This window comes from Caretta caretta, chromosome 1 (genome assembly GCF_965140235.1).
Source record: "Caretta caretta isolate rCarCar2 chromosome 1, rCarCar1.hap1, whole genome shotgun sequence".
NCBI classification, from domain to species: domain Eukaryota; kingdom Metazoa; phylum Chordata; order Testudines; family Cheloniidae; genus Caretta; species Caretta caretta.
The window spans coordinates 208172981-208200583 of NC_134206.1; the positions used below are offsets into that span (position 1 = coordinate 208172981).

General features: G+C 47.6%; 1 protein-coding gene across 3 annotated transcripts; it reads right to left on the reverse strand.

Annotated features, from left to right (window-relative positions):
* Positions 1 to 878: 878 nt before the first annotated feature.
* Positions 879 to 26714, reverse strand: TRIM45 (tripartite motif containing 45). Of its 3 annotated transcripts, none has more exons than XM_048819377.2 (7): positions 26620 to 26714; positions 24834 to 25312; positions 21001 to 21734; positions 19333 to 19462; positions 12918 to 13032; positions 4219 to 4345; positions 879 to 1212 (listed from the first exon to the last, which is right to left on the reverse strand). In XM_048819377.2, exons 2-7 carry the CDS (start codon positions 25307 to 25309, stop codon positions 1061 to 1063), a joined length of 1734 nt encoding a protein of 577 aa, XP_048675334.1. In that variant the 5' UTR covers positions 25310 to 25312; positions 26620 to 26714; the 3' UTR covers positions 879 to 1060. The 3 variants fall into 3 exon arrangements, with proteins under 3 accessions (XP_048675334.1, XP_048675335.1, XP_048675333.1); XM_048819378.2 differs by having other exon boundaries at positions 24834 to 25309; positions 26620 to 26705; XM_048819376.2 differs by lacking the exon at positions 26620 to 26714 and adding an exon at positions 26427 to 26561.
* Positions 26715 to 27603: the final 889 nt, after the last annotated feature.

The following is a 27603-nucleotide window of genomic DNA, read 5'->3' on the forward strand; positions in this document are numbered from 1 at the left end:
GCACCGCTCTCAGAAGTGGCCACGATGTGGCCAGGCAGCTCTGTGCAGTACGCGCTGTCTGCCCCTGCACATGCCGTCCCCGCGGTTCCTGGCCAATGGAAGCTGCGGGGGCAGCACCTACCAGCTGGGGTAGGACCACGCAGACTCAGAGCTTTCTTGATTGCCCCGGTGCTTAGGGGCCACAGGGGCAGCTGACCGACCGGCCTGACACCCTAACTTCCCCCGGCAGCAGGGCCAGCCAGTGCTCGCAGCTCTGGGGAGTTGCTGATGCTCAGGGCTCCCAGCCCACGGTGCGGAGACTTGCTGCGGGCCAGATGAAATTAAGCAGGATGACGGATCTGGCCCGCGAGCCGAAGGTTCCCCACCCCAGTTCTAGACCAATCCTGTTTCATTTGTGGGATCTAAAAAGATACAGCCCAAGCTAATACACCTGGAGATCGCAGGGAGAGTAAAGTTTGCAAACAAAATAGCAGATCCATTGAGTGAGATTGTGTAGTATTGCACCCATCTGTGGTCAGGATCTAGCCCTGGGCTGGACAGAAAGGCTTAAGAAACATGTAAGCAGCCATGCCTCTTCTAAACACGTGCAGAACACCTTTTGGAATGTGACGCAATCAGCATCTTTGGCCTCACTATAATCATCCTTTAAGAATGGAGCAGAGGCAGGGAACATTGACCCCATGGAACAAGATGTGTCTTGACCCTCTAGGAGGTGGCTGTTTGTGCTATCTCCTCTCTGAGCCTGTTCTCTCAGGCATGGAGTTTAGAGACTGACTGTGGAATTCCTCAGTCTCTCCTCACTGTGCAGAAGTCAGTGACATGACTCCCAGGGCTCCCCCAACCGTACATGAAATAACTGGTCTCACACAGCCCCAGGATGGAATATAAGGCACATTTTTATTTTAACATGTCTCCCTTCCCAGCCCACACAGCAGCTCTGTATCTCGGTAAGGTGCTCCCTGGCAATGAGGACCACGTGACAGTCCCTGCACTTCTGTTGGTTTAGGCCTGAGTCCCAGCCAGCGGAGACCCCCCAGCTCTAGGAGACTCTACCCGCCAGTCAGAGAGCCACCGTTTTGAGCAAGCTTCTCTGCAAGTTTTCACAAGGTGGCACAGCCGAGCATTCAGAGTTTTCAATTGCTCTGCCACAGCAGGACCAGTGGGGACAGCCGGGGTGACCTTTGTGACCATGACCACAGCCTTGGTACCCACCTACCCGTCACAAGGATAGAGGAGAAACAACATTAGCATTGCTGAAAATAGCATATAGAGACAGTTCCAGCTGCTAGTGACTTCCTGAGTGTGCTCCCGACTCACAGCTGGCTGACAGCCAGAGAGAGCCCTGTTGAGAGGGCATGGCACACACAATGAGGTATTCCTGCTTTGGGCTGGCAGGGCCAGAATCCTTCAAACAAATAGGGACAAAACACGGGGTGACCACCCTAGTAATCCCCAACAAAAAGCTATTAATAGATTAATAGAGTCTAAGGCCAGAAGGGACCATTGTGACCTCCTGTATAACACAGGCCAAGGAACTGCCCCAAAATAATTCCTAGAGAAGATTTTTTAAACAAACATCAAAAATTGCTATTGATGGAGAATCCACCACGGCCCATGTAAACTGTTCCAGTGGTTTATATTACTCCTGTGATTAAATGGAAATTTTAAAAATATTTTTATGAGTCCTATGGGTGCCTCAGTTTCCCCCCGTATGTTGCATTGCTATCCACTGGGGGGAGGGGAAAAGAGAGGATTAAGTTTGTTCTCAGGGCAGATTAAGAGACAAAGGTGTGTCGTCGTCCCCCCCCCCCCCGCCCCCCGGTGGAATGAATAGAGCAGCGGTTCTCAAACTTCACTGCACTGCGATCCCCTTCTGACAACAAAAATTACTACACGACCCCAGGAGCCCACCCGAGCCCCATCGCCCCGGCAAGGAGGCCAAAGCCAAAGCCCAAGGGTTGCAGCCCCGGGCGGGGGGGCCTATAATCTGAGCCCCACCGCTCTGGGCAGGGGGCTGTGGGCTTTGGCGCAGCGTGGTAGGGCTCAGGCTTCAGCCCTGGGCCCTAGCAAGTCTAATGCCAGCCTTGGTGACCCCATTAAAACAGGGTCCCAACCCACAGTTTGAGAACTGCTGGAATAGAGTTATTAACGCAGTGGCTGAAACTGACTCAGATCAACAAGGGGTCTAGAGAGAAAATGCAAGCTCCAGTGACTCATGATTTGAAACTCAATAGCAGGAAGCTCCAGCCAGGAGTGCTGTGAACTGTGTGCGGCCCTGCCTGGAGAACAAAGGACAGATGTGTCCAGCAGGAATAAAGAGGTAGTTTCTGGAAGAAGCTGGGAGCTCTCTACTGGAACTGACTGAGGAAGTGAGAGAGAGAGAGAGAGCCTGGAAATGGAATCACTACAGCTTGGCTGGTCAATTGCTCTAGCTTGACCAAAATGGATTATGCTTTAACCTTTATTGCTTCGTGCTAACCTAAGGACTTCCCCTGCTTTGTTCCAGCTGGCTAATAAATCCTATTCTGCTTTGAAAACGCTGTTTGGGGTGTGACTGCAAATACTGGCTGCGGTACATTAGTCCCTGATGTGTGTACCAGTCTGTACCAGGAGTCTATCTCAGCTGGACTTGCTGAGCGGAGCTTACGGTGAGAAGAGGGAGCGCTGGAGCCCAGAGGCTCAGCCTAAGAGGCGGTGAGACTGCAGTGCCTACTCTTCAGGAAGAGTGGGGCCCCTTGGGGATCTGGCACACTGATAGGGTTCCTCCAAGAGACTGGGGGGGTAGCACATATCCTGTAGAACTGTGACAACCCCCACTGTTAAGAAACGTGCGCCTTCTTGTTCATGCTCTTCGCACTGCCTGTGATGTATCATGAACCTTAGCTCTGCTGAATCCCACCGTGCCAGCCTGTACCACCCCCTGGACCTCACGGATAGGAAGTGTGCTCCTGCCAGAGCTGGCTACAGGTCAGGTATGGGGGATGGAAGAAGTCATTTCTACTTTGACAACAGGCAAACCGTACAAAGACAAGCATGAGTCTTGTGCAGGGCCATGGAAACCAGCTCTGATGAAATGAGTGACCAAGCTGAACTTTGAAAGAATGTTCTCAAGAGGCCCCAGGGATCATGGATAGAGCCAGAGCTCAGAGTGTTCCAGCCCCACAAGGTCAAGAGAAGCTGAATATTTTGAAAATTCTGTCTGAACAGAGCTGTTTGCTCTTTCTCCATCCCTTGGTCATGGCACGATTCTACCAGACAATATGTACTCACGCTCCTGCTGACCAGTGGCACTCTGGCGTGTATGCCGTGGCTGAAGTGGGCCCATAGTGATTATAAACACAGTGCTACGTGAGAGGGGAGGGGATGTGGCAAATGCTCTTGGCTCAAACAGTTTTGGGAGACCTGCTTCGATTTCAGTCGGAGTTAGGTACCAGAATACCTTTGAGTATCTACATGGGGAACAAATATTCAAAAATGGGCTCTTCAGCCTAGCAGAGAAAAGTATAACATGATCCAGTGGCTGGAAGTTGAAGCTAGACAAATTCAGACAGAAAATATAGCACACATTTGGGACAACTGTCATGACCAGGAGATGGGCGGTCTGACCTAATGGTCAGAGCGGGAGTTGGGAGCCAGGCAAGGTCAGATACTAGGAGATAAGAGTCCGAGATAGGCCACAGGGCAAACTGACAGTTAGGTGCCAGGAGACAGGCAGGGTCAGGTTACCAGGAGATCAGAGTCAGGCAATAGAAGCAGGTAGTACAAGAAAAATAATCTTAAGCAGAGCCAACCCAGTTGCATGGACAACTTCCTGTTCCTGTGCAGTTTAAATACAAGCAAGGACCCAGTCAGGACCCCCAGAGTTCCACCAGTCACATCCCAGGCCTGGAGTCCTCTGTCAGAGTACAGCTTCTAGTTCTGGTGACTGTTAGCAGTCACTGGGTGGCATGTCTGAACTTACTGGTGCCTAAGAGCCCTGTGGACCAATGTTCAAGACCTGTGGTCCCTGACAGCAATTTACCAAGGGTCATGGTGGATTCTCCATCATTGGCCATTTTTAAATCGAGACTGGATGTTTTTCTCAAAGATCTGCTCTGGGAATTATTTCTAAAAGATCTGCTCTGTGGCCTGTGTTACACAGGAAGTCAGACTAGATGATCACAATGGTCCCTTCTGGCCTTGGAATCTATGAGGATCTGGGCCTTAGTAAAAGCTCACCTGGCATGGTCCCACTGCAAGCGCAGCGAGCGGCTTTCTGGCCTCCGCTGGAGCAGAACGTGCAGCAATGAAACACACCCTGGTGTCTGCGGAATTTGTTCTTCACAGTCAGAGTGAATGGTGATCCCTGCAGAGCAGAAGAGAACAGAGAGGCAACTGTGTGCCCAGCATACCCTGCTACCGTAGTAGGGCACTGGAGGGTGTCAAAAGTAGCAAAATTTTAACTAGGGTGATGCTAGCAATTACAGACTAGTGAACCTGACTTTAATACCAAATCTGCTAGAGCAGAGGTTCTCAAACTGTGGTCCGCGGACCACCAGTGGTCATGAGCTCCATTCAGGTGGTCCGCGGATAGTTCCCTCTAAGGTGTGTGCATGGGTGGCTGCACACAAGAGAATGAAGGACCACCCATCCAATTAGTGGAGCCGCGCAGGCGTGGCTCCACTAATTAGGTGCCTGGATCCTGGAGAAGATGCACATGTAAGGTGAGGTGGTGGCATTGGGGAAATAGGGGGTAGCTGGTAGAGGGTAGTGGGGTGAGAAGAGGGGGTGGGGGGAATTTGGAATGTGCAGGGATGTGGCAGCCAGAGAAAGAGGCAACTTTCCCTAGCTCTAGGGCTGTGGCTGCTGGGGAGAGATGACCCTCCTTCCCAGCCTCAGCTCTGTAGCTGCTATGGCAGGGGAGAGACCCCCCCCTTCTTCCCAGACCCAGCTCAGGGGCTGCTGTGGTGGAGGAGAAAGGGAGAGACCCCTCCCCTTCCCAACCCCAGCTCAGGAGCTGCGGTGGTGGGCAAGAGAGGGCACATCCATCGCATTAGAAAGATAAGATTATGTATATGAGTTGTATGCTTTTATTTTTAGAACAAATAAAATTTAAAATTAAACAAATAAAATTTAAAATTTAAAATTAAACAAATAAAAACAAATAAAATAAGCTAAAACTATTAATTTTTTTATATAGTGCTTTTATCCAAAGCACTTTACAATAGTTAGCTAACAGTACAAAGAACATTTGGAAAGATCATTAAGTGGTCCGCTGAGACCCTCAGCAATTTTCAAGTGGTCTGCGAAAAAAAAAGTTTGAGAACCACTGTGCTAGAGGAACAAGATGTGAAAGGGAAAAACCAGCATGACTTCCACAAACGAAAACCCAGCTTCTGCAATCTACTAGAATGTTTTGAGCAAGCCAAAATAGCAGATAAAGGAGAACTGATAACCCTTTTGTTTGGGCTTTCAAAATCCCTTTGACAAAATCCCTCACAAAAGGCAATTAAAAACTTGGTAGTGATAATGGGTAGATAATTATAAAGCGAATCAGCCAGGGCTGAGTGGGCAGCAGGAGGCAGACCAGGGAATCAGCAGTGGGGAGGTGCAATAGATCAGCGGGGAGCTTGAGTATCATGGGAGTTCTGAGAGGGGTCAAAGCAGGCTGCAGCAAAGTTGGAAGGGCCAGGGTTGTGTTGGATCATAGAGAAGTTCTAAAATCACAAATGAGTTTGATTCCCCATAGTTTAAATTCCAGGGTATTACTAATTAAGAGGTCTCTTGGTTTTTGGTACTGTTTCTCTCCCTCTATGTGTGAAACTTGCACGCTGCTAATTGTGTTAGTACATTCTAAGACAGAGTCTGTTCTCAAAGCAATTCACACAGAGAGAGAGACTCAAAGCAATACTCTGTAACAACAGAAACAGCACCCAGAGATTCCCCGCCCTTTTGTTGTATTCATCTCGCTTTGTTAACAATTGTGATTAAAAGAGAGATAGAGGATGTATGTGGATGGATGCTTGGTGTGGATAATAACTGAATGATCAGGGAGGTGCCAGCCTAAGATCCAGTGTCCATCGGCTGAAGAAGGCGTCAAGTGGAAATAACCAGAGGACCCCCGGGGGGGCAGACTGGAATCCACCCAACAGCCTCAAGAATGGGAGAACCAAAGAACAAGATAACATCTGGCAGCACGGAGCCGTCAGGAATGTGCCATCTGCTGATTGATTCAGCAACAGCATGATGAAGCAATTCCCATAGACTGGCATAGGAAGAAATTCCTATAAAAATGGACTCTAGAAAGTGAGAACTTTGGGGTCTGATTCTGCAAACCAACTTCCAGGAGCATCAGATGAGCATCTGACAAGGCCCTGCTCCCTCCTCATGTCCAGGCCACCTGGACAGTGGCTTGGCATGAGCAACTCTAAGGCTGGTAACTATGATAACAACCTTGCAGAACCTGTGTGTGTGTGTTTGTATGAATGAATGTGTGAATAAATATGAAATTGAATGGAATGTTATAGCTATAACTAACTGCTTACTATGATTCTTTCTGTATTTACAATTAATGTGGCATTTTGCCTTTTCCCCTTTAATAAGATCCTGCTGGTTATTATTTTTTTGGTATAACATTTTGATGGAGAATTGAGAAAGGGGGAATATTGGTAAAAAACCTCAGTTATTGTAAATATTGGTATGCACACCACCAGCTCTATTGAGCTAGGCATTTCTATTAGGTTAACCAGACCTGCTGGCCTCCGGGAAGGTAGCAGGGGAAAGCAGGCTGACCAGACCTGCTGGCCTCCGGGAAGGTAGCAGGGGAAAGCAGGCTGACCAGACCTGCTGGCCTCCGGGAAGGTAGCAGGGGAAAGCAGGCTGACCAGACCTGCTGGCCTCCGGGAAGGTAGCAGGGGAAAGCAGGCTGACCAGACCTGCTGGCCTCCGGGAAGGTAGCAGGGGAAAGCAGGCTGACCAGACCTGCTGGCCTCCGGGAAGGTAGCAGGGGAAAGCAGGCTGACCAGACCTGCTGGCCTCCGGGAAGGTAGGAGGGGAAAGCAGGCTGACCAGACCTGCTGGCCTCCGGGAAGGTAGCAGGGGAAAGAATATAGAGTTGTTGGGTGAGATTCTGTGGCCTGCATTGTGCAGGAGGTCAGACTAGATGATCATAATGGTCCCTTCTGACCTTAAAATCTATGATTGTATGATTAAGCTACAATTAAGCTAAACCTAAGTCCTATTGTTCACTGAGGTATCAGGGGCAGCAAGAAGGTCCACGGGCCAGGCTAAGCTACTCGCTGAAATAAGGAGTAGCAGGTTCAGGGAATCTAGGCTGTGTCACCCGCTGAGTAAAACCAGGGGAGACAAAGAAGCCACTCGCTGAATAAAATCAGGAGTGACAGAGAAGTTAAAAATTTGTTAGAATGTTAAAGAAAACACAGGGTAAAGCAGGTGGAGAGGGAGGAATGAAGCCAAAAGGCGCTCCAGCCTCGCCTTTCGTTAAAAAAAAATTACACCTTTTAAACAAATCCTTCAAAAATTTGGGCACAGTCCTTGGACTAAACAAGCCCTAGCTGATGTCTGCATTATTTTGGACCTAGAGGATAGATTGGCTCAGTATATCCTCATATACAAACCTTCTAGTGCTGCCAAAAGAGATGCAGCAGCAATTTGGTTGTTGTGGGAGGCATGTAAGGATTCTTACCTCCGCTCGTCTTCATGTAAAGAGGAAAAGGCACAAACGGAAAAGGGAGCAGACAATTGGAAGGTGCTGGCTACAAATACCCAAAGTCAGCTGAAAATAGTGAAAGAGGCACTCCAGGAATACAAAAAAGAGAGAAAGATTCCTGGCAGACCAAGCTAAAGCCTCTGAGAAAAGTGAAAGAGAGAATCATGTGCTCCAAGGTATGGTAAAGAAATTAACCTTGAAGTAGGGCAGAGCACCTGCAAATCATAGTAATTGTGAATCATTAATTAAGAGTCTGAGACAAAAATTGGGCTTTGCCTCTAAACAGGTAGCAGCCATTACAGCAGGTGAAGGGGGAGAAGGTCCTACGTACGGCACCCCCAGGCATAATTACAAAGAGAATCACAGAATCATAGAATATCAGGGTTGGAAGGGACCTCAGGAGGTCATCTAGTCCAACCCCCTGCTCAAAGCAGGACCAATCCCCAATTAAATCATCCCAGCCAGGGCTTTGTCAAGCCTGACCTTAAAAATTTCTAAGGAAGGAGATTCTACCACCTCCCTAGGTAACGCATTCCAGTGTTTCACCACCCTCTTAGTGAAAAAGTTTTTCCTAATATCCAACCTAAACCTCCCCCACTGCAACTTGAGACCATTACTCCTTGTCCTGTCCTCTTCTACCACTGAGAATAGTCTAGAACCATCATCTCTGGAACCACCTCTCAGGTAGTTGAAAGCAGCTATCAAATCCCCCCTCATTCTTCTCTTCTGCAGACTAAACAATCCCAGTTCCCTCAGTCTCTCCTCATAAGTCATGTGTTCCAGATCCCTAATCATTTTTGTTGCCCTTCGCTGGACTCTCTCCAATTTATCCACATCCTTCTTGTAGTGTGGGGCCCAAAACTGGACACAGTACTCCAGATGAGGCCTCACCAATGTCGAATAGTGAAAAGAGAGTGAAAAAGTTAACTCTACAGAGGCTGGAGGGAATTAAGCAGCTAAACTTTGTGAAAATGTTAAAAAGGAAAAGTGTTGGAGAAAGAGCATTCTTGGTTTCTTTGCAGCCATTCTGAAGGAAAAATGGGCCCTTTGCCAAAGGAATGTCAGTAAATTAGCCAGGCAAAAATAAACTCTCTGATTAAAATAATTTGACTGGACAATTTAGTCAAATTTGCTAAAAGAACAGAAGTGAGTTCTATTGGAACTTAATTGCCTCAAATGTATAAAGGGAATGTAAGATGTAAAAAACAGAGCAGTGTGGAAGGGATGTTAAGGAAAAGAAAATGTGTATGTATCTATCTGTGCATGTGTAAATATGTAAAGTTCTAAGGACCAATTGTTTTTGTTTTCAATAATGCCACTAAAAATCCATTTGACTCTTTAATTCAAAGTTGCAAAACTGACCGACCTTTTTGCTAGACACAGGTAATTAGTGTTGTTTGGCTTTGGGATTTGGCATTAACCCTTAAAAGGTAACTCAACGCTTTACAAAATTTAAAATGTTTTTAAGTTGTGGCTGCAGCAGGGCAGTCAAAATCAGGAGAATAGAAAAAAAAATTCTGGATTCTTTTTGTTCGTTTGTTTGGTTTTTGTTTGTTTGGTTTTGTAACAAATTAGCAGATGAGAGCTGTAGTAAATAAATAAATAATAAGAAATTAAAAAGACAGTGCCCCTCTGAAGCAACAGCAGGAGTGAGGTGCACAAAACAAAAAGAAGCAATGTTACAAACACTGAGCCTTAAAATGGCTCTGAGTAATCAGACTGTCACTTTGATAAAGGTACATGAAAACTCTGTAAGCAAAAAAAAAAAAAAGAAATAGTTACACCTTATGTAAAAATTGATATGGATAATGTTATAGAAGTTAAACTATGGAAAGAATGTGCATTTGCCCCAGAACATGTGCAGGGTATATTGTAGCAGGGGCAAAAGAAATGCAAATATACCATGCTACTTCATTAAAATGCTATTAGGGCTCCAAAGGGAGCCACAATAGGTTGGGTTTTCTTTTTCAGATTGCTGTGTGTTTTGGAAGCAGAAGTTAAAAGTAATCAAAACTCTGGTGAAAGTTGATTGTGTCCCTTTTAAGATAGAGTCTCTGAGCTGCTGATGGCTTTAAATGCAAAAGCAGGAAGCGTCTGTGAAAATGCAAATTACCTAAATGATAAAGGAAGGAAAGAACTAGCAGCACAAAGGAGCTGCAGATAAAGGACACACCTGGTCAGCAAACAAATTGTCTAAATAAAAGGCATGGGATAACAAGATAACTTTAATAAATTTAATGATAAGTACCCCTGTAGCAATGTATAGTGTGTATGATTTTTGAAAAAATCCTTTAAGGTCATATGATAATGATGCTTCGCAGCTATTACCTGTAAATAAACTTAAAGCTTAACACAGCAGGAAAAACATTATAAACTTGGTCTGCTATATAAGAAGGAATACTGAGGTACCACACCTCATGGATTTAATGACTAAACAGTGGGATAATTTCCCCATAACCCTTAAAAGATAGAAGCCATTGAAACCTGGCCCACCTGTAGAACAAAAAACAGGAAAATATGGGGGTAATTCCTCTGTTTTGCCTGCAATCAGCAAGGGTATTTGCAAAAGAAACATTTTAAGCAATAATCTGACACCCCAAAAAGGGGTAGAAACATGTTCTTTTTGTCTTTCAGAAAATCAGGAAGAGCTGATGCCAGCTGAAGAGCAACCCAATACCATGAATCTACTGTCACAATAGAAATTGTGTTTTGTGTTCTATGTTTTGTCTTGTTGCTAGCACTGTTGTGTGTTTAAAAACAAAATAAAAAAAATACTGAAGACCTGCAGGTAATTAAAAATAAATTAAGCTCTCTGTCCCAGCTACAGGACAGCCTGATACAAAAACAAGTACATGCCAATGTAGACTTGGTCCAAATTGGTCTGGGTAACCTAAAAGCCGGATGGAATCTTTGGCAGTGGCTTAATACTACCACATGGCTTATGCATAAGAAAAAATTTAGAAATAGGAAACTACACAGCCATAGCTATGGGATGCACTGAAATGCAGATACTTGCCCTAGCTACTCTGGAACAGGAAATGTTCTGGGTCATATTGGGAAATATTAAGGGTTTGATGCATTTGTTAAAACAAAGAAAGAGATCATTGTTTGACACTTATCAATGTGAAAGGATGCAATACGTTTCCAGTATTGTAAAACCAGAGTTGTTAATGGGAGAAATTGTTGTCAAAATTGTACACCAACAATCCTTGGAGGCAAAGGTATTGAAGGTTAGCCCACTCCCCATATTACACATGGGATTGTTCTGACTACCCTGGACCTTGAGCCAGTGGGCTGGGGAGGGAGGGAGGGAAGCTATTGGACACTAGAGGTTGTACCAAATGGACTCCTCAAAAGTGGGTATGCCTCACCTTGCCTGTTGCCCCAGAACCTTGTAGTAAAGATACATCACTTGGATCATGTATGTGGGATGAACTGGAATCACAAACTCAAATTGCCTCACAGTACCTTCTCTTGAATAGGCTACATAGAAAGTGACAATGACTATTATAAATCTTAGTGTCAAAAGGGGGATTATGTTGGATCATATTAAAGAAGTTCTAAAATCACAAATGAGTTTGATTCCCCATAGTTTAAATTCTAGGGTATTACTAATTAAGAGGTCTCTTGGTTTTTGGTACTGTTTCTCTCCCTCTATGTGTGAAACTTGCAAGCTGCTAATTGTGTTAAAGTACATTCTAAGACAGAGTCTGTTCTCAAAGCAATTCTTTGTAACAACAACTACTCACAGAGAGAGACTCAAAGCAATACTCTGTAACAACAGAAACAGCACCCAAAGACTCCACGCCCTTTTGTTGTATTCATCTCAGTTTGTTAACAATTGTGATTAAAATAGAGATAGAGGATGTATGTGGATGGATGCTTGGTGTGGATAATAATTGAATGATCAGGGAGGTGCCAGCCTAAGAATCCAGTGTCCATCGGCTGAAGAAGGCGTCAAGTGGAAATAACCAAAGGACCCCCGGGGGGGTAGACTGGAATCCACCCAACAGCCTCAGGAATGGGAGAACCAAAGAACAAGATAACATCTGGCAGCATGGAGCCATCAGGAATATGCCATCTGCTGATTGATTCAGCAACAGCATGATGAAGCAATTCCCATAGACTGGCATAGGAAGAAATTCCTATAAAAATGGACTCTAGAAAGTGAGAACTTTGGGGGTCTGATTCTGCAAACAAACTTCCAGGAGCATCAGATGAGCATCTGACAAGGCCCTGCTCCCTCCTCATGTCCAGGCCACCTGGACAGTGGCTTGGCATGAGCAACTCTAAAGCTGGTAACTATGATAACAACCTTGCAGAACCTGTGTGTGTGTGTGTGTATGAATGAATGTGTGAATAAATATGAAATTGAATGGAATGTTATAGCTATAACTAACTGCTTACTATGATTCTTTCTGTATTCACAATCAATGTGGCATTTTGCCTTTTCCCCTTTAATAAGATCCTGCTGGTTATTATTTTATTGGTATAACAGTTGGGGTGCTTTCCAGGAGGCTGCAGTAGGCTCCTTTATTGGGAGAGACCAGCAAATGGGAGAATGATTTTAACTAGGTGCTGTGGGAATTGGGAAAAAAGCTGGTGCAGGGGATGAGTCAAGTTCCTCAGTTCCACTGGGAAGAACAGGGCATGCAGATGGGGTACCGACGGAATAATGCCTATTACATAATAGAGAAGGCAGAAAGCATCTGTGGTTAGGGCAGAGGGAGTTAGGAGGTTTAGGGATTACCTACGGGAATAGCTCACTGGGCTTGACTCACTATTGCCTTGCCCCTTATGCCAGTTCTCAAACTGTGGGTCAGGGCCCCAAAGTGGGTTGCAACCCCATTTTAATAGAGTTGCCAGGGCTGGTGTTAGACTTGCTGGGGCCCAGAGCCAAAGCCCAAGCCCCACTGCCTGGGGCCTAAGCCCAAGCCCGAGACCTGCCGCCTGGGGGCTTCAGGCTTTGGCTTCAGCCCTTGGCTTCAGCCCTGGGCAGCGGGGCTCAGGCTACAGGCTCCCCACCCAGACAGAAGCCTTTGGGGTTGGGGTTTGGCCACCCTGCCTGGGGCGGCGGGGCTCGGGCGGGCTCAGGCTTTAGTCTCCCCTCCTGGGGTCGTGTAGTAATTTTTTTGTCAAAAGGGGGTTGCGGTGCAATGAAGTTTGAGAACCCCTGAGCTACATCAATCACAGTAAGTTGAAAGGCTACCTGTACATGCTGCCCTTTAACACAGATGCAGACAGTATATGTGCCCAGCTCCTCAGGGGTGTAGGAAATGTGGTAAGTCCCATCCCTCTTATCACACACGCTGGGCTTGATTATACTATAAATACAAAAAGAGAGGGAAGCAAGGTCAGTAACTTGTAAAAAACTGATCTAATAGGTAATCATTTAGTGAATTAGATTTATAGGAAGGTTCTTACCCCATGCCCCAGTTCAGGGATCTAAAGTGTACATGTATAAAAGACCCCTGAATGATGATGAATGTGCTGTAGATTTCACACACATACCTGCTATCAGAGGCCACAGTACCATATCAAGAAGATCAAAGAAAATCAGTTATACTGCAATGATTTGCAACAACCCAGTGAGTATGGAAAGAGGAGAAGCAGAAATACTGTAGCAGAGGAAGGAAGACAGGTGCAATGTCAGAGCATCATCTGGATTTCAGATGGAGTCTTCTCTTTCTTACTTCATGGATGCAAGAGGAAGTGGCAAAGCTCTTGATCTTAAGAAGGAAAACTTGAGCTTTTTCAGTTCCTACGGGCAAAGGTTAAAGGCCAGCTCTCACTCTTACTAGTGAGCCTGGAAAGCAGCAGGGCCTGTCCAAAAGATTGTGCATATGTTGCAAGCTGTATCCACTGCAAGTTCTCACAATAAAAAACCCTGCTCAGAGCTGTATCATCACAGTGCTTCGATACAACAGTGATGGGCAACATGGGCCACACAGGAGACAAAAACAGGGATGGAGACATCACCTACAGCCAGTATGGAAAAGCTGAAGCTTTCATCGAGGACACTACACCACTCCTCTCCCTGACAAGCATTCACTGTTCCACTCAGTCATGGATGTAATGAACATCAGCACTGACATTACTCATTAAATCAGCAAGTCTGGATAATCTCTATCTATGAGTTTAAAAGAGTTGGCCGAAGAGCTCGCTAGGCCATCAATGGTGATTTTCAATAAGTCTTGGAATATCAGGGAAGTTCCAGAAGACTGGAAGAAAGCTAATGTTGTGCCAATATTTAAAAAAAGAATACAGTAACTCCTCACTTAAAGTTGTTCCAGTTAATGTTGTTACGTTGCTGATCAATTAGGAAACATGCTTGTTTAAAGTTGTGCCTTATAAGGTTGTTTGGCAGCCGCCTGCTTTGTCCACTGCTTGCAGGAAGAGCAACCCGTTGCAGCGAGCTGGTGGGGTCTTGGAACCAGGGTGGACCCACAGCCCCCCCATCAGTTCCCCACTCCCCTAAATTCCCTGTGCGGCAGCTGCCCAGCAGGCTATCAATATTGCAGGCAGTTCAGCTGTCCCTCCCCCCACTGCCATGTGCTGCTCCTGCCCTCTGCCTTGGAGCTGCTCCCCGAGCCTCCTCCATGCTGTGGGGGTGGAGGAAGAGGGGGGCTAATATCAGGGTGTCCCCCTCCCCCCTGCTCCTCCACCCCGCTTACCCCATCTTCCATAGAGCAGGGGGGACACACAACAAGGCTCAGAACGGAGGGAGCTTCCTGGCAGCAGCTGCCATCTCAGCTTGCTGATTAACTTAAAAAGGCAGTGTACTTAAGAGTGGGGTCAGCATACTTAAAGGAGCAATGCGCATCTTTCTCTCTCTCACACACAGGGTGTGTGTCTCTGTCTGCCATGCTGTCTCCCCTCCCTCCATTTGTGCTGCCTTGTAGAGTGTGAGGTTACATTAACAACGAGTTAACCCTTGAGGGCTCAGCCAACTGCTAGGTCATCATTTAGCAGTAAGGCATCCCCTGGGAAATAGCCCACCCTCTGATTTCACCACCTCAACCAAGCTTCACAATCATCATCGCTGTGTACCAGTATTAAATTGTTTGTTTAAAACTTATACTGTGTATGTGTATATATAGTCTTTTGTCTGGTGAAAAAAATTTCCCTGGAACCTATCCCCCCTATTTACATTAATTCTTATGGGGAAACTGGATTTGCTTAACATCTTTTTGCTTAAAGTCGCATTTTTCAGGAACATAACTACAACGTTAAGCGAGAAGTTACTGTAAATGGGATGACATGGTTGATTATAAGCTTTTCAATATGACAGCGATCTCAGGCAAGGTAATGGTGCAGCTGATATGGGACTGGGTTAATAAAGAATTAAAGGAGGATAATATAATTAATGCCAACCAACATGAATCTATGGAAAACAGATTCTGTCAAATTAACTTGACATTTTTTGTTGAAATTACAAGTTTGATAAAGGTAATAGCATTGATGTAATATATTTAGACTTCTGTAAGGCATTTGACTTGGTACAACATGACATTTTGAACAAAAACGAGAAAGATGTAAAATTAACATGGCACACATTAAATGGATTAAAAACAGGCTAACTAATAGGTCTCAAAATGTAATTATAAACAGGGAATCACCCTCAAACAGATGTGTTTCTAACAAGGTCCTGCCGTGATCAGTTCTTGACCCTACGCTGTAACATTTTTATTAATAACCTGGAGGAAAACATAAAATTATCACTGATAAAGTTTGCAGATGGCACAAAAATTGGGGGAGGGGTAAATAATGAAGAGGATAAGTCACTAATATAGAGTGGTCTGCATTGCTTAGTAAACTGGCACAAGTAAACAATATGTGATTTAATACAGCTAAATGTAAATGTACACCTTAAGGAACAAAGAATGTAGCCCATACTTACTGGATGGGGGACTCTGTCCGGGGAAGCAGTGGCTCTGAAAAAGATTTGGAGGTCGTGGTGGATAATTAGCTCAATGTGAGCTCCCAGTATGACTCTGTGGCAAAAAGGCCTAATGCAATCTTTGAATGCCTAAACAACGGATTATTGAGCAGGAGTAGAGGTTATTTTATCTCTATATTTGGCACTGGTGCAATTGCTGCTGGAATACTATATCCAGTTCTGATGTCTCCAATTCAAGGAGGATGTTGATTAAACTGGAAAGGGTTCAGAGAAGAGACCCAAGAATGATTAGGGGATTAGAAAACATGCCAGATAGTGATAGACTCAAAGAGCTCAATCTATTTATCTTAATAAAGAGAAGGTTAAGGGGTGATTCGATTACAGTCTGTAAGAATCTACATGGGCAACAAATATTTAATAAAGAACACTTCAATCTCGCAGAGAAATATATAACACAATCCAATGGCTGGAAGTTGAAGCAGACAAATTCAGACTGGAAATAAGGTGCAAATTTTTAAGTGAGACTAATTAGTCAATTTAACAAGGATAGTGGTTGAGTCTCTATCACTGACAATTTTTAAATCAAGATTGGATACTTTTCCAAATGATATGCTCTAGGAATTATTTTAGGGAAGTTCTATGGCCTGCGTTGTACAGGAGCTCAGACTAAATGATCACAATGGTCCTTTCTGGTCTTGAAAACTCTGAATCTATTAATTTTCTCAGACCATGATCTTGTAAGGATTATTTCACTCTGCATAACTGCCCCCCAGCACCTGGGACAGCAAGGCACATGCTGTCTCAGTGGGATTGCTAGCAACTCTATTTGCATCTGATGTCTGAGTGCTGGCAGTGCATCATTCATGAGACATATGGGCCCAGTTAAACTGGTACACTCTTGCTGCTTTGTGACACTCTGCAGTTAATCTGGTTTACAGCTGTTTTGAATCACTGAAGTGGCACAAAGCAGCCAGAGTAAACCTTTGAATTAGACCTTACAACTACTACTACCATCTCAACATAGAAGAGAGAGAGTGGGAGAAGAACTGGGGAAGGGAGCTAAGGAAGGGAGGGGACAAAGACAGAGAGGACATCAGAGGAAAAATACAAGAGAAAAGGAAAGGCAGCTTATCCCATAAGATAAGACGCATTGGACACAGTGTCACTTCTCAGGGCATAACTACACTACAAAATAAATGGACTCATGTTCGCTCGACTTACAGCCACCACTTACTGTGATGAGTCACGTCCACCCTGCCCTCCTCCTGTCAGTGGTGCGCATCCTCACCAAGAGCACTTCCACTGACTTAAGAGAGGCAATGTGTGGGGCTGAGAGCCCAGGCTCTCAGCTCTGTTTGGAGCTCCTTGTCAGGAACCCAGCTGCTCCTCCCCCTCTGGGCTCCCACTCCCTGCCAGGAGCCTGGCTGTCCCCACCCTGCTCTTGGCTCCCTGCTGGGAGTGGGACAGCTGCCTCAGTGGGGAGCTCCACAAGCAGAGCCTGGGTGGTTGCCGGGCTCCCAGTGGGGAGCCTAGACAGCACTCGGGCTCCCAGTGGGGAATGGGGAGTGAGGCGCCAGGCAGCAACCTGGCTGGGAATAGGGAGTTGGGACCCCTGGGGCAGCCTGGCTCTAAACATGGAGCCTGGGCAGCAGCCCAGCTGGTAGTGGGGAGCCTGGGGAGTCCCCACCTGCCCCAGGGTGACAGCCCTGTGAGCGGTTTTCTTGTCAATTTCATGGCACCAGCATGGAGCTGCGGAATTGACAAGAATTTTAGCCAACAGACGATGTAAGTAAGGTAATGTCTACACAGACACTCCATCACCCCAACTACACCGACATAAGCCCTATGGCTCTCTGGAAATGGAGTCATTATAGTAGGGCACTTACATCGGCAGGAGCAAAACTGTAGTGTGTTCACTGACATAATTAGGTTGCTGTAAGCCACCTTACATTGACCTAACTCTGTAGTATAGACCAGGCCTCTGTCTCAAAGAGTAGCTGCTTGCAGAAAAGCCAGTTAGGAAGCAGAAGGGACAAGAAGGGCAGAGGGCTGAGTCACCTAACTTAAGAATCAAGATGTGGGCTATGACTCTTATCTTTAACATTGTGACCCTATTTTTGATCATTACTGGCAGGCTGTCCCTTTATGAAATTAACCCAATTCCGGTTTCACAGGGAACCAGGGTGGTGAAAATCCCAGTGAAATCACGAGGTAGTCACATAGGAACTGCGATACGCAATCACACCTGTGCTCCAACTAGTCCAGTAGCCTGTCTCTACTAGTGGCCAGTACTGTTCTGCTTTAAAGGAAGGTGCAAGAAACCCAGCAGCAGACAATTATGGAACAGCCTGCCCGGGGGAAAATTTCTTCCTAACCACCATTAATTAGAATTGATTGTGCCCTGAAGCATGACTGTTTATAATCTTTCTGAAATCTTGGTTTGGTTTTCCCCTATTGGTTCAACTGAATACAGTCGCCTACCTCACTTCCTGTCATAAACTGTGTTATAAGTGTTGCTTTATGTTACTACATAGCTGTTACGTCTCACCCTAGGGCTGACTGGATTTCAGCAGTGGATGAAGTGATCATATATACACAGAAATGAGAAACCAAGCTAATGTGACTTCATCCATCTCTGTCCCCAGACAAAATTACTCCCCTCTAAGCATTGTGGCATACATATCTCATTCATCCTGAATGGTGCAGAGTGCAGGAGGAAGGACTGGAGACATGTCCTCTGACAATGCTCCTTGATCAACAGATAGCTATGTATATAGTGTTGTTTCCCTATCCTTTATCTGATTTTTGACTATGCTGCAACTGTTGTGGTGTTGCCCTGTACCAAGGCATAAACCCCACATCAGACTATATATGGCAAAAGCTGGAGTCCTGAATGCTAAATTATTTTATTCTTCCTTATAACAGAGAACTTTAGCATTATGTTCTCTTCTACATCAGGGCACCAAAACAATGGCCATGTTGGCAACTTGCCCTTGCTTGTACCTAACTTTCATAAAATGGAACAGATTACATTCTTAAAGGTGACCTGCAAAAGCTTTTTTTAAATTGGGCTTGTGTCCTTTCTTGCTGCTTTTTGATACAAAAGATGGCCTCAAAGCATCTTTCAAAAGAAATTCTTTTGCTTGTGTTTTTGCCTTAGTAATACCTAGAATGGCAAGTTTCGGCTTCCCTGGTTTTCATGGAAGACTTCCAAGCTTCCTTTGAGCTCAGTCACCTTAACTGAAGGACAGAGATTACTGATGCTTTAACAAAGGCATCTTGTATACAAAATGTTAATCACTCATTTAATTTAAATAGGTGTTAACAGAAACAAAAGTCCTCATTCTCTGTTGCCTTGGATCATGTGCAAACACCCAGTGTGCAGTAGATGTAAAATGCTGCCAGATCAGAGTGATTTACACCCACTATGCCTTTAAAAATGCCCATATATTGTGATAAAATCATGAGGAGGTAGCTCTGTTTTAGACCTCCATAAGGTCATATTTAACCCCAGGGCTGTACTTGGGCCCACAGCTCTTGGGTGAAGCACCATTATGTCATTCTCTCTGTAAATCCTGGCCTGCCCATGGAAGCTCTTTACTTACAGGGGAATGCAAACATGGAGGTACATAGAGACAGGGGCTAAGAAAGTGTGTAGCAGAGATTTTAAAGCAAGACAGAAGGCAAACAAAACCATTCTGGTCATCCCACGGAAAGTACCAACCAGTCCTTCTTGTCTTTGTGGATGATAGTGACCCAGATGGGCTCTCCACCTCTACCCATCTGCTCTCCCGATGTGTCATTACACAGCAGAGTAAAGCTGGCCAGCTGATTCTGACGGGCACTGTGGAGATCTGAAAGATAGAGCAAACTGTCCCTTACTGTTCCATACAGCTGCTGGCTTGACATCAGCCAGCAGCTTTCCAACTCCCAACCTCCCCATTGTACTTCACTCTGTCTAACCAGGATTTTACAAGGTTCCCCTTCGCTGAGCCCCTTCCATGAAAAGTAAAACCAAACACATTTCTAGTGTCCTGCTGGCCAAGCCCTCCCACAGATGGCAAGCGTGCCCTGATTGGAAGGTGCAGCTCAGAAGTGGGCTGTATGCCCCTTTGCAGTCCCTTGGTTTGTGAATTGGGCTGGCGATTGTTTCAGTCCTCAGAACAAGCATTGCTCTAATTTAGGCTCAGCTCCGAAGCAAACATTGTGACAGCTGAAAAGAGCCAGAGTGCAAGGACACTCCAGTCTCATCCCCTTACCCAGCTACACCCCCAATATACACCCTGCCCCTGCATGGCAGGGCGGGATACAGAGCCATTCCACTGCTCTACAGAAGCAGGATTTTCTCCTGAGATGGAGATATTCTCCAAGAGCCGGTTCCATTGGTTTTCCAGTCCCTTAGGGCCATTGTTGGTGTAAAGGGGCTGCAGCAGAGACGAGGGCTTTTGGGGTGAGCTGCCTCTATAGGATGCTGGCCTTGCACACGAGTGGCTTTTTGACTGCAAAGGGCTGGGACAGCCATGGTTCTTTCCCTCCCTTTCCCTGAAAGAGTTCACTTGTTACAGCTCAGAGGCCAGGGGATCCTAGACTAAAGAACACAACCCCAGACTTACCAGTGTAGAATGATCACCAGTTTGCTTCAGGAAACGTAATAGCGGTTATTTCTTCTTTTAAAAAGCAGTGACACTAGAGATGTACAGTGAAGTAAACCTATAGGATAGTGATAGCTTAACTGCTATCCAGGGCCGAGTACAGCCCCCTTCCCCATCTTTAACATGGAGGCAGGGACTGCAGATGTTATGTCCCATTGTGCAATGTGACCTTCTACTCCGATCAAGACAGAGCATTGCATACTGGGAACTGTCATCCTGGCAGGCCACACTTCCATCTGCAGTCAATACGGAAGTGGCTGAATGGGACAAGGAACCTTTCTTCTTAAATCTAGCCCAGGCTATGAGTGACCCAAAGTTAGTTCTATCTGACAGATGCTCAGTGGCCTGTATGAAATGCATTTGACAGTCTCACAAAGTTCTTGGTGGACAGTTGTCTACATTACAATATGTACTAACTGGTCCGCACTTGTGGTCAATTTCAGCAGAGGCCAAGGACTATCTGTACCCTGGAGACCGAACTACTTGCTCAGCCAGAGTTGGTCTATCCAGTTCAGAGATGAGGGACAATGACAAGAAGCAATGGTAAAGAAGTTTGACCTACTATTGCATGCTCTGTACCTATCCTGGATAAACTATGGTCTTTGGTCTCCAGGGCTGCCCCCAGGGTGGTTATGCAGCCCTTCAGTTAAGGAATGACATCTATAAAAGGGTTTTTTAGGGTTCACCCTAATCCCCCCCACTTTTATCATTGGTCAATCAGAATCAAGTTGTCCCCATACCTTCCCCTTGCAGGACACACTTGGCTGGATCAACTGCCTTATAGAGAATGGTCCCAAAAACCTCATAGCCACAGCACTGGCCAGCCTTCTCATGGGGAGAGAACTGGATCCCATCTTCCACTCCAGGGTGGATGCTATAATCCACTTTGTTCAGCTTTCTCAGCCGGCTCGCCACCACCCCCTTGGTGATAAGGATCTCCAAGTCTGAGCCACTGGTCAGCAGGCGCTCAGTGAACTCCACCCCAGTCCTCATGTCCATCAGTAGCTGCTCCAGCTGTGCCTTCTGTAAGTGCAACAGGGTCTCCTTCTGCACCTTCAAGCCTTCCAGCTGCTTCAGCAGCTGGTCCCGGTGTTCTTCAATAGCCCTTATGTATCCATCTGCAAATGTGCGGATCTCCCCAGCCACTGCCTCCACACGACTGCAGATGGCACTGCTGACTCCTTCAATATGGCGTAGGGCCCCTTCTAGGGTGTCCACGTGCAGTTGGGTGCTCTTGAGGAGGTCCCGCATGGAATCTCCATGCTTGTGGATGACACTGGCAGTAAAGGCATATGGATGCTGCCGGTGCTTGCCCACCACACAATCCCGGCACACAGGCTGCTCACACTGCTCACAGAACAGCGTCAGGTCCTCTGAAGGGTGGGAAGGGCACAGAATTGGCTTCTCAGTCCGGCTGTAGCCCTTCAGGTCCTCTAGATCCACCACAGCATGGGAAGCTGTTCTCTTCTGTCTCCTAGAAGGAAGTATAAGAGATAAACCTGGGCTTGCAACATGTGACCCGCAGATTCCTACAGAGCAGTCAATGACCCCCTCACATTGTGACCTTCATGGACCACAAGCCACAACATATGATACTCCAGCCTGATTCAGTAGATGGCGATGTTACATGATGAGATCTTTAATCTCCTTGAGTCACACCTCCATATGAAAGATGACATCATCTGCAACCTGCCTTCACTTTGTGCTAATTATTAGCTGCTCTCTGGCTCCCTGCATGCTGGCAATGCTGTTCTCAGATGGGAGAATGTTATATGAGGACCAGGGGGGTAACTGTCACACCATTGGTGCAGGTAGTCTCTCCTTACAGAGCCTGACAGAAGCAGGATAGCTGCAATGACCCCAGAGCCCACTGTGATGAGTGCAGCAGGAAGGTGGTGGGTGCCACCAGGTGAGGGCTGGCGGGCAGCAGCATGGATAAGTTTGCTCAGCCACTGCCTCTTCCGTGGATGACTAGGGGATCTCAGGCTCCTTACCTGTCAATCTGGCTCTTTTTACCTGCCTTTTATTCACTCAAACACAAATTCGTATACCCTTGACAGGGAGATGGGAGATCAGGACCAGGCAAGAGTCAAATAAGGACCTATGGTAACATACTAAATATTCTTAAATCCAAATGCCATCTCCCTTTTAGGCTCAGGGTTTGTGGCTGCTTAGCACAGCTGAGGTGGGGGCATGGTAGAAAGCTCCCGGGGCTATCCAGCTGCCAGGCCAGTACCAAACACATGGCAAAGCAGTCTCAATGTTGTTCTATTTTACGCTGCCTGCCAACAGCCCCCAGGGGACATTTAGCAGCTGGGGGATCCATAGGGCATTACGGAGTCCTAGCCATACCCCCTACACCAATGGCTGTGAGTGTCTGAGGAGGGGTAGGAGATGCTAAGGTGGCTCTATACCAGCCAAGGATTCTCCAATGCAGGGGAAATCCTGCAAGAGACAATAGGATAGCTTGAGAGCTGCTTTGCACCACCCGAGCCCCACAAAACCACCACAGGGCAGAGCAGGGCGCTCTCAGACTTCTCCTTTTGCCTCATTCTTTGAACTCTTCTCTTCCTCTTACTTGTGTTATGTCTGCACAGCTACCTTGTGCATTTCTGTAACACCCCCTGGATGTCACCTCTGCTGAAATCCCTCACCGGTAATACCAAGAAGCATGGCAACAGCACTCCCATCTTCACAAAACTCCATTGGCGCCCTATGACCCAGTTCCCAGTGGTCCTCCTTGGGCCTGATCTCACACCAGTGTAGATCAGGAGCAGCTTCACTGATATTAATGGAGTGACCCCAGTGTACAAGTGATATCAGAAGATGAGACTGGAGTCAGGCCCCTTAGGCTAGAATCTCTACTGCCTTGCACCTTGGATGGCTATTTATATCAGTATGAAAAGCTGCTGTTCTGGGGCTCAATTCCTTGCTGTCCAGCATCTTGTGTAGACAAACTGGGTGTAAGAGGTTACCCATGTAGAAATAGTAACATTTTGCCCTGGTGTAACTGATTGTACAAAGTGCAGGGCGACTGGGAATCAAGATCCTGTTGCAAAGGTGTAAGTGTCTACATGTTGGCGAGGCAGTAGAAAATCTAGCCTGATTCTTGGTAGTGCAAAAGACACTTTGAAACGTTCTGGCAATGTTGGAGGGCACTAAACAAGGAGGAAACAGGCCCAGAGCGCTACTCCAGCACAGCGGACTTCCCTGGCCAGTCTAGAGCTGCCAGAATGGCTCTAAACTGGTCCTTTTCCAGTCCCCACCAACCATGTACATACATGTTCCAGCTGGCCTCACAGATCTCATCTCTTTTCTCCCCTAGCACTGCACTTCTTTGTCTCCTCACACAGTCACACCACTGTTGATGCAAGAACCTCCTCTGCAGCACCTACATCTGTAGCAGCCACCCTGTACTTCTGCCTCATCACCTCTTGGCTCTTTTCAAACCTCACCTGGAAACATCTCTCTTCCCCCCTGCTGACACCTCTTCAGTTTTCGCTCGCTCTACCGCAGCTTCATTCTACAACTGCCTTAAATGCTGCAAAGCAAAGGGAAATTTGCTTGTGTTACAGCTACTGGCTGCCTGGCTTGCAGGGCACGGTGAGGATATGTTCATGAATGTTTGTGGGCACCCAGAGGGTACATGGACTGAGTTGACTGGAAGTAAGCCCTGTAGTTAAGCTAACATCAGGACTTGCACAACACTACCCTTTTCTCCTCTGGGGCTGAAATTTTCCACACCAGTTCTCAAATTCACACAGAAGTAACTTTAAAACATACACACAAACAATTATTGCTTTAAAAATTGCCTCTTCGCAGGCAACCTCAATAGACAGGCCCCAATGGAGGCTGAACTGCCCTCTCTCCTCTCGAGCTGGGGTCTCTCCAGGACAGGGCTGGATAAGAAGCAGGGAGTTTGCACTGCCCCTGCCCTGGCTATACCTGCTCTGGGAACAGCAGGTTTCAGTCTCCAGGGCTGTCAATCTCTTATTTTTCTGCTGTGCTACATTCATTTAAATGTAAAATAAACCAATATCTGTTGGAGCATCCCCCAAAAGTTTGGACTTATTGACTGGCGGATGGTGCCTCTAGACCAGATCAGCCTAGGTAGATGAGCGCAGCTCTCCCACATGGTCCACTCTGTTGTTTGTCCCCACCTCGGCTATGAGGAGGAAGAGAATGTGTGGGCAGGTTCCTGACAGCCGTGGCCACAATGGGCGAGGCACCGTACAACTTTCACAACTGTTCACTAATTTGGGTGTTTCGATATTTGGGAACCCACCTCAGACATCCAGGGCCTGACTCCCAAGGATGCTGAGCAACCACAACTCCCATTCACTTCCTTTAGAGTGGTGGGTGCTCAACAGGTTCCAAAAAATCAGGCTCAGATCAGACACCAAACACCTAAGTGGACACTTCAGGCCTAAGGGGTTACCATGCATAGGTGGACAGATGGCACCGTATATATATTACATATGGTTGTGTAAGGCCAGAAACAGCAATGGAGTCTTCATGCCTGGAAGGGCTTGATTACACGTCTGCTCTCTGCCTCTGATGCTTCCTCCCATACCTGTGAGCCTGGCAGCAGAAGTGGCAGAGATTGGCTTTGCAGGTAGGACAGTGCTTCACAGCTTCCCCATCCACACAGAGGTCACACAGCATTCCTGGGCCTTGCGCCTGCAGGGTCTCCAGTAGCACCTCATTCATGGCCAGGTGGTCAGTGGTCAAGTCATTAATGCCGCCGGGTGGCAAATCCACCTCTGTGTCACAGACAGGACAAAGGACGCTGAGCGGTGGTTGATTATGATCTTGGAGCCATGATTCATCTGAGGTTAAGTCAGAATCCTCCGCCTGGAAGCCGAGCACTGAAAAGGGTTCCAGCTGTTCAAGACAGGCCATGCAAAACGTGTGTAGGCAGGGCAGGATTTTGGGGGCCAAGAAGAGCTCTGTGCACAATGGGCACCTAGTTCTGGCTAGGCCCCTGACCTCACCAGGGATTTCGGACATAATTCCAAACTGTCGCTGCTGCTCCTGTGGGTCGGACATCTTCTGAAATTCAGATTATGGAATGAAAATAAAATCCAATCCATGCAATTTATGTAGAAAGAGTGCCACGGCTGCCAGCATGGCCCCGAGAGAACCCCTCTCACAGCATGGATAGAGCCTGCTCTAGCAACCGTCTCCAAGCATCCCAGGGCAAGTGTGGGGGACATTTTAACAGCATCTCCGCCAGGTGGGGGAAATGGGGGTGCTCTCGGGGAGGACAGGCACTCTCGTGGTGCCACTGTCAGGTAGGGGATGTGGGGGTCACTCTCGCAGCATCACTGTTGGGTGGGGGTACACGGGGTACTCTGAGTATATGGGGCACTTTTGGGCAGGATGTATGGGAGGTACTTTTTGGGGGGAGCTACGGGGAGCACTCTCATGGTATCACTATCGGGATACAGGGTTGCTCTCACGGTGTTGCTTTCAAGTGCACAGGAGGTGCTCTCAGGGGGCACAGTGGCACTCCTCTGCCATCACTACCAGGTGGGGGTTAGGGGAGCATTATCAGGAGGCACGGGCGGGGGGGGGGGGGGGTGTTCTCGGCAAGGGAGTTGAAAATGCTCTAAGGGGCCATGGGAGGCGCTCTTGGATGGGGGGTACAGCCAGGGCACTATCAAGCCGGGATATGAGGCTGCTCTCGCAGCATCGTTATTGGATGGCGGGGGTACAAGGGCTGTCTGGTGGCATTCCTGTCAGTGGGGTGCTGTCAGGCAAGGCGGTATGGGTGGGGGGAATCTCCCGGTGTCACAGTTGGGCATGGGGTACGGGACCCTTCCTGGGGGAGGCACAGGGGACGCGCTCACGGTATCGCTGTTGGGCGGGGGGGCACCCTAGGGTGGGGGTATGGCGCACTCTCAGGAGGGGGTATGGGGCGCTCCCAGAGCGGGAACAGGGGCGCTCCCGAGGGCGGGGCTGCCGAGGCGCTGTCAGGGGAGAGGGGCCATTCTCGGGGGCACAGGGGGTGCTGCCGGGGGGCAGTGACTGGGACACTCTCGGGGGGTGCCGGGGGTGCTCTGCTCCTGCCTGCCCCGTGCTGTGAACTGGCGGGGGGGGGGGCAGTGGCTGGGTCCGGCCCCTCTCACAGGCCGCCCGCCCCCAACCCCAGAGCGCAACTTACCCAGCAGCGCCAAGGCCGCGCGGCGTGAGCAGGGCCCGGCCCAGTCCCCGCTCGCAGCCCCGGCGCAACCCAGCTCAGCCACCCCGCAGCCCCGGCCCGGTCTGGGGAGCGCCAGCCCCGTGTCTGCTCTCTGAGTGGCTGCCCCGGGGGCACGGTGACTATTTTGCAATGCCGCCCCCCGCCTCGCCTTTACCTCGCTGCAGCGGGAGCCCCTGGGGCCCCCTCAGACTCTCCACCCCAGGAGCCTCCGGGGGAAATCGCGCCGCGCCGCGCCAGGACCTCGAGCAAAGAGGCGGGCCGGGGGCTCTCCCGGAAGCCGGCACCTGCGCGGAGCCTCCCGGGGGAAGCGGCGCGGCCGGCCCGGCGAGTAGGAATGTGCTACCGGTAGCACTTCTCGAGACGTGCCCATGGTCAGAAACGGCTATTGTCTTACACTGCTGCCTGCTGTAGCAGATGCCTCCAGATAGCAGTTTCTTGCAGGGTAGTGGATGTGAAATTGCTACGTGTAGCAGTTAGCGACACATACAGCTTGTAAGAAACAGCTTTTGGAAAAAGATGCTACTTTATTTGTCCATGCTTGAAAACTGTTGTCATATTTCAATCTTCTCTCATAGGTCGTGTTTTGGATAGCTCAGTGGTTTGAGCATTGGCCCGGTAAACCCGGGGTTGTGAGTTCAACCCCTGAGGGGGGTTGTTAAGTTGATCGGGAACAAAAAATGGGGATTGGTCCTGGTTTGAGCAGCGGGTTGGACTAGACGATCTCCTGAGGTCCCTTCCAACCCTGATATTCTGTGAAGTGTACTCTCTATGCCATTACCTAGGTCATGTTTTCTAGACCTTAAATTTAGAAGTGTACTCTCTATGCCCTTATCTCAATCGTGAAGATTTTGAATAGAAACATATCCAGAACTGATCCCTGGAGAACCCCACCGTCATGCCCATCTTATTTATCCTCATGTCCATCTAGGTTTCATTTCCATAGTTTGTTTATGAGAAGGTCATGGGAGACAGTATCAAAAGCCTTGCTAAAGGCAAGATATACCCCATCTACTGCTTGTAGGCTTTTTATACTGTCAAAGAAAGCTATCAGGTTGGTTTTACATGTGAGACTGCTTGAAACACCTTTTTTTAGCAAAGTTGGACCTGTTGCTCCTGCAAACTATAGGGATGTGCTACC

Coding starts and splice junctions, on each gene's coding strand:
- TRIM45 (XM_048819377.2), bottom strand. CDS start 25,309: ATGTCCGACCCACAGGAGCAGCAGCGACAGTTTGGAATTATGTCCGAA. Junction 19,463..21,000: donor GTGTGTCCTGCAAGGGGAAG/GTATGGGGACAA, acceptor TCTATCTTTCAG/ATCTCCACAGTGCCCGTCAG. Junction 13,033..19,332: donor CACAAAGACAAGAAGGACTG/GTTGGTACTTTC, acceptor TTGTATTTATAG/TATAATCAAGCCCAGCGTGT.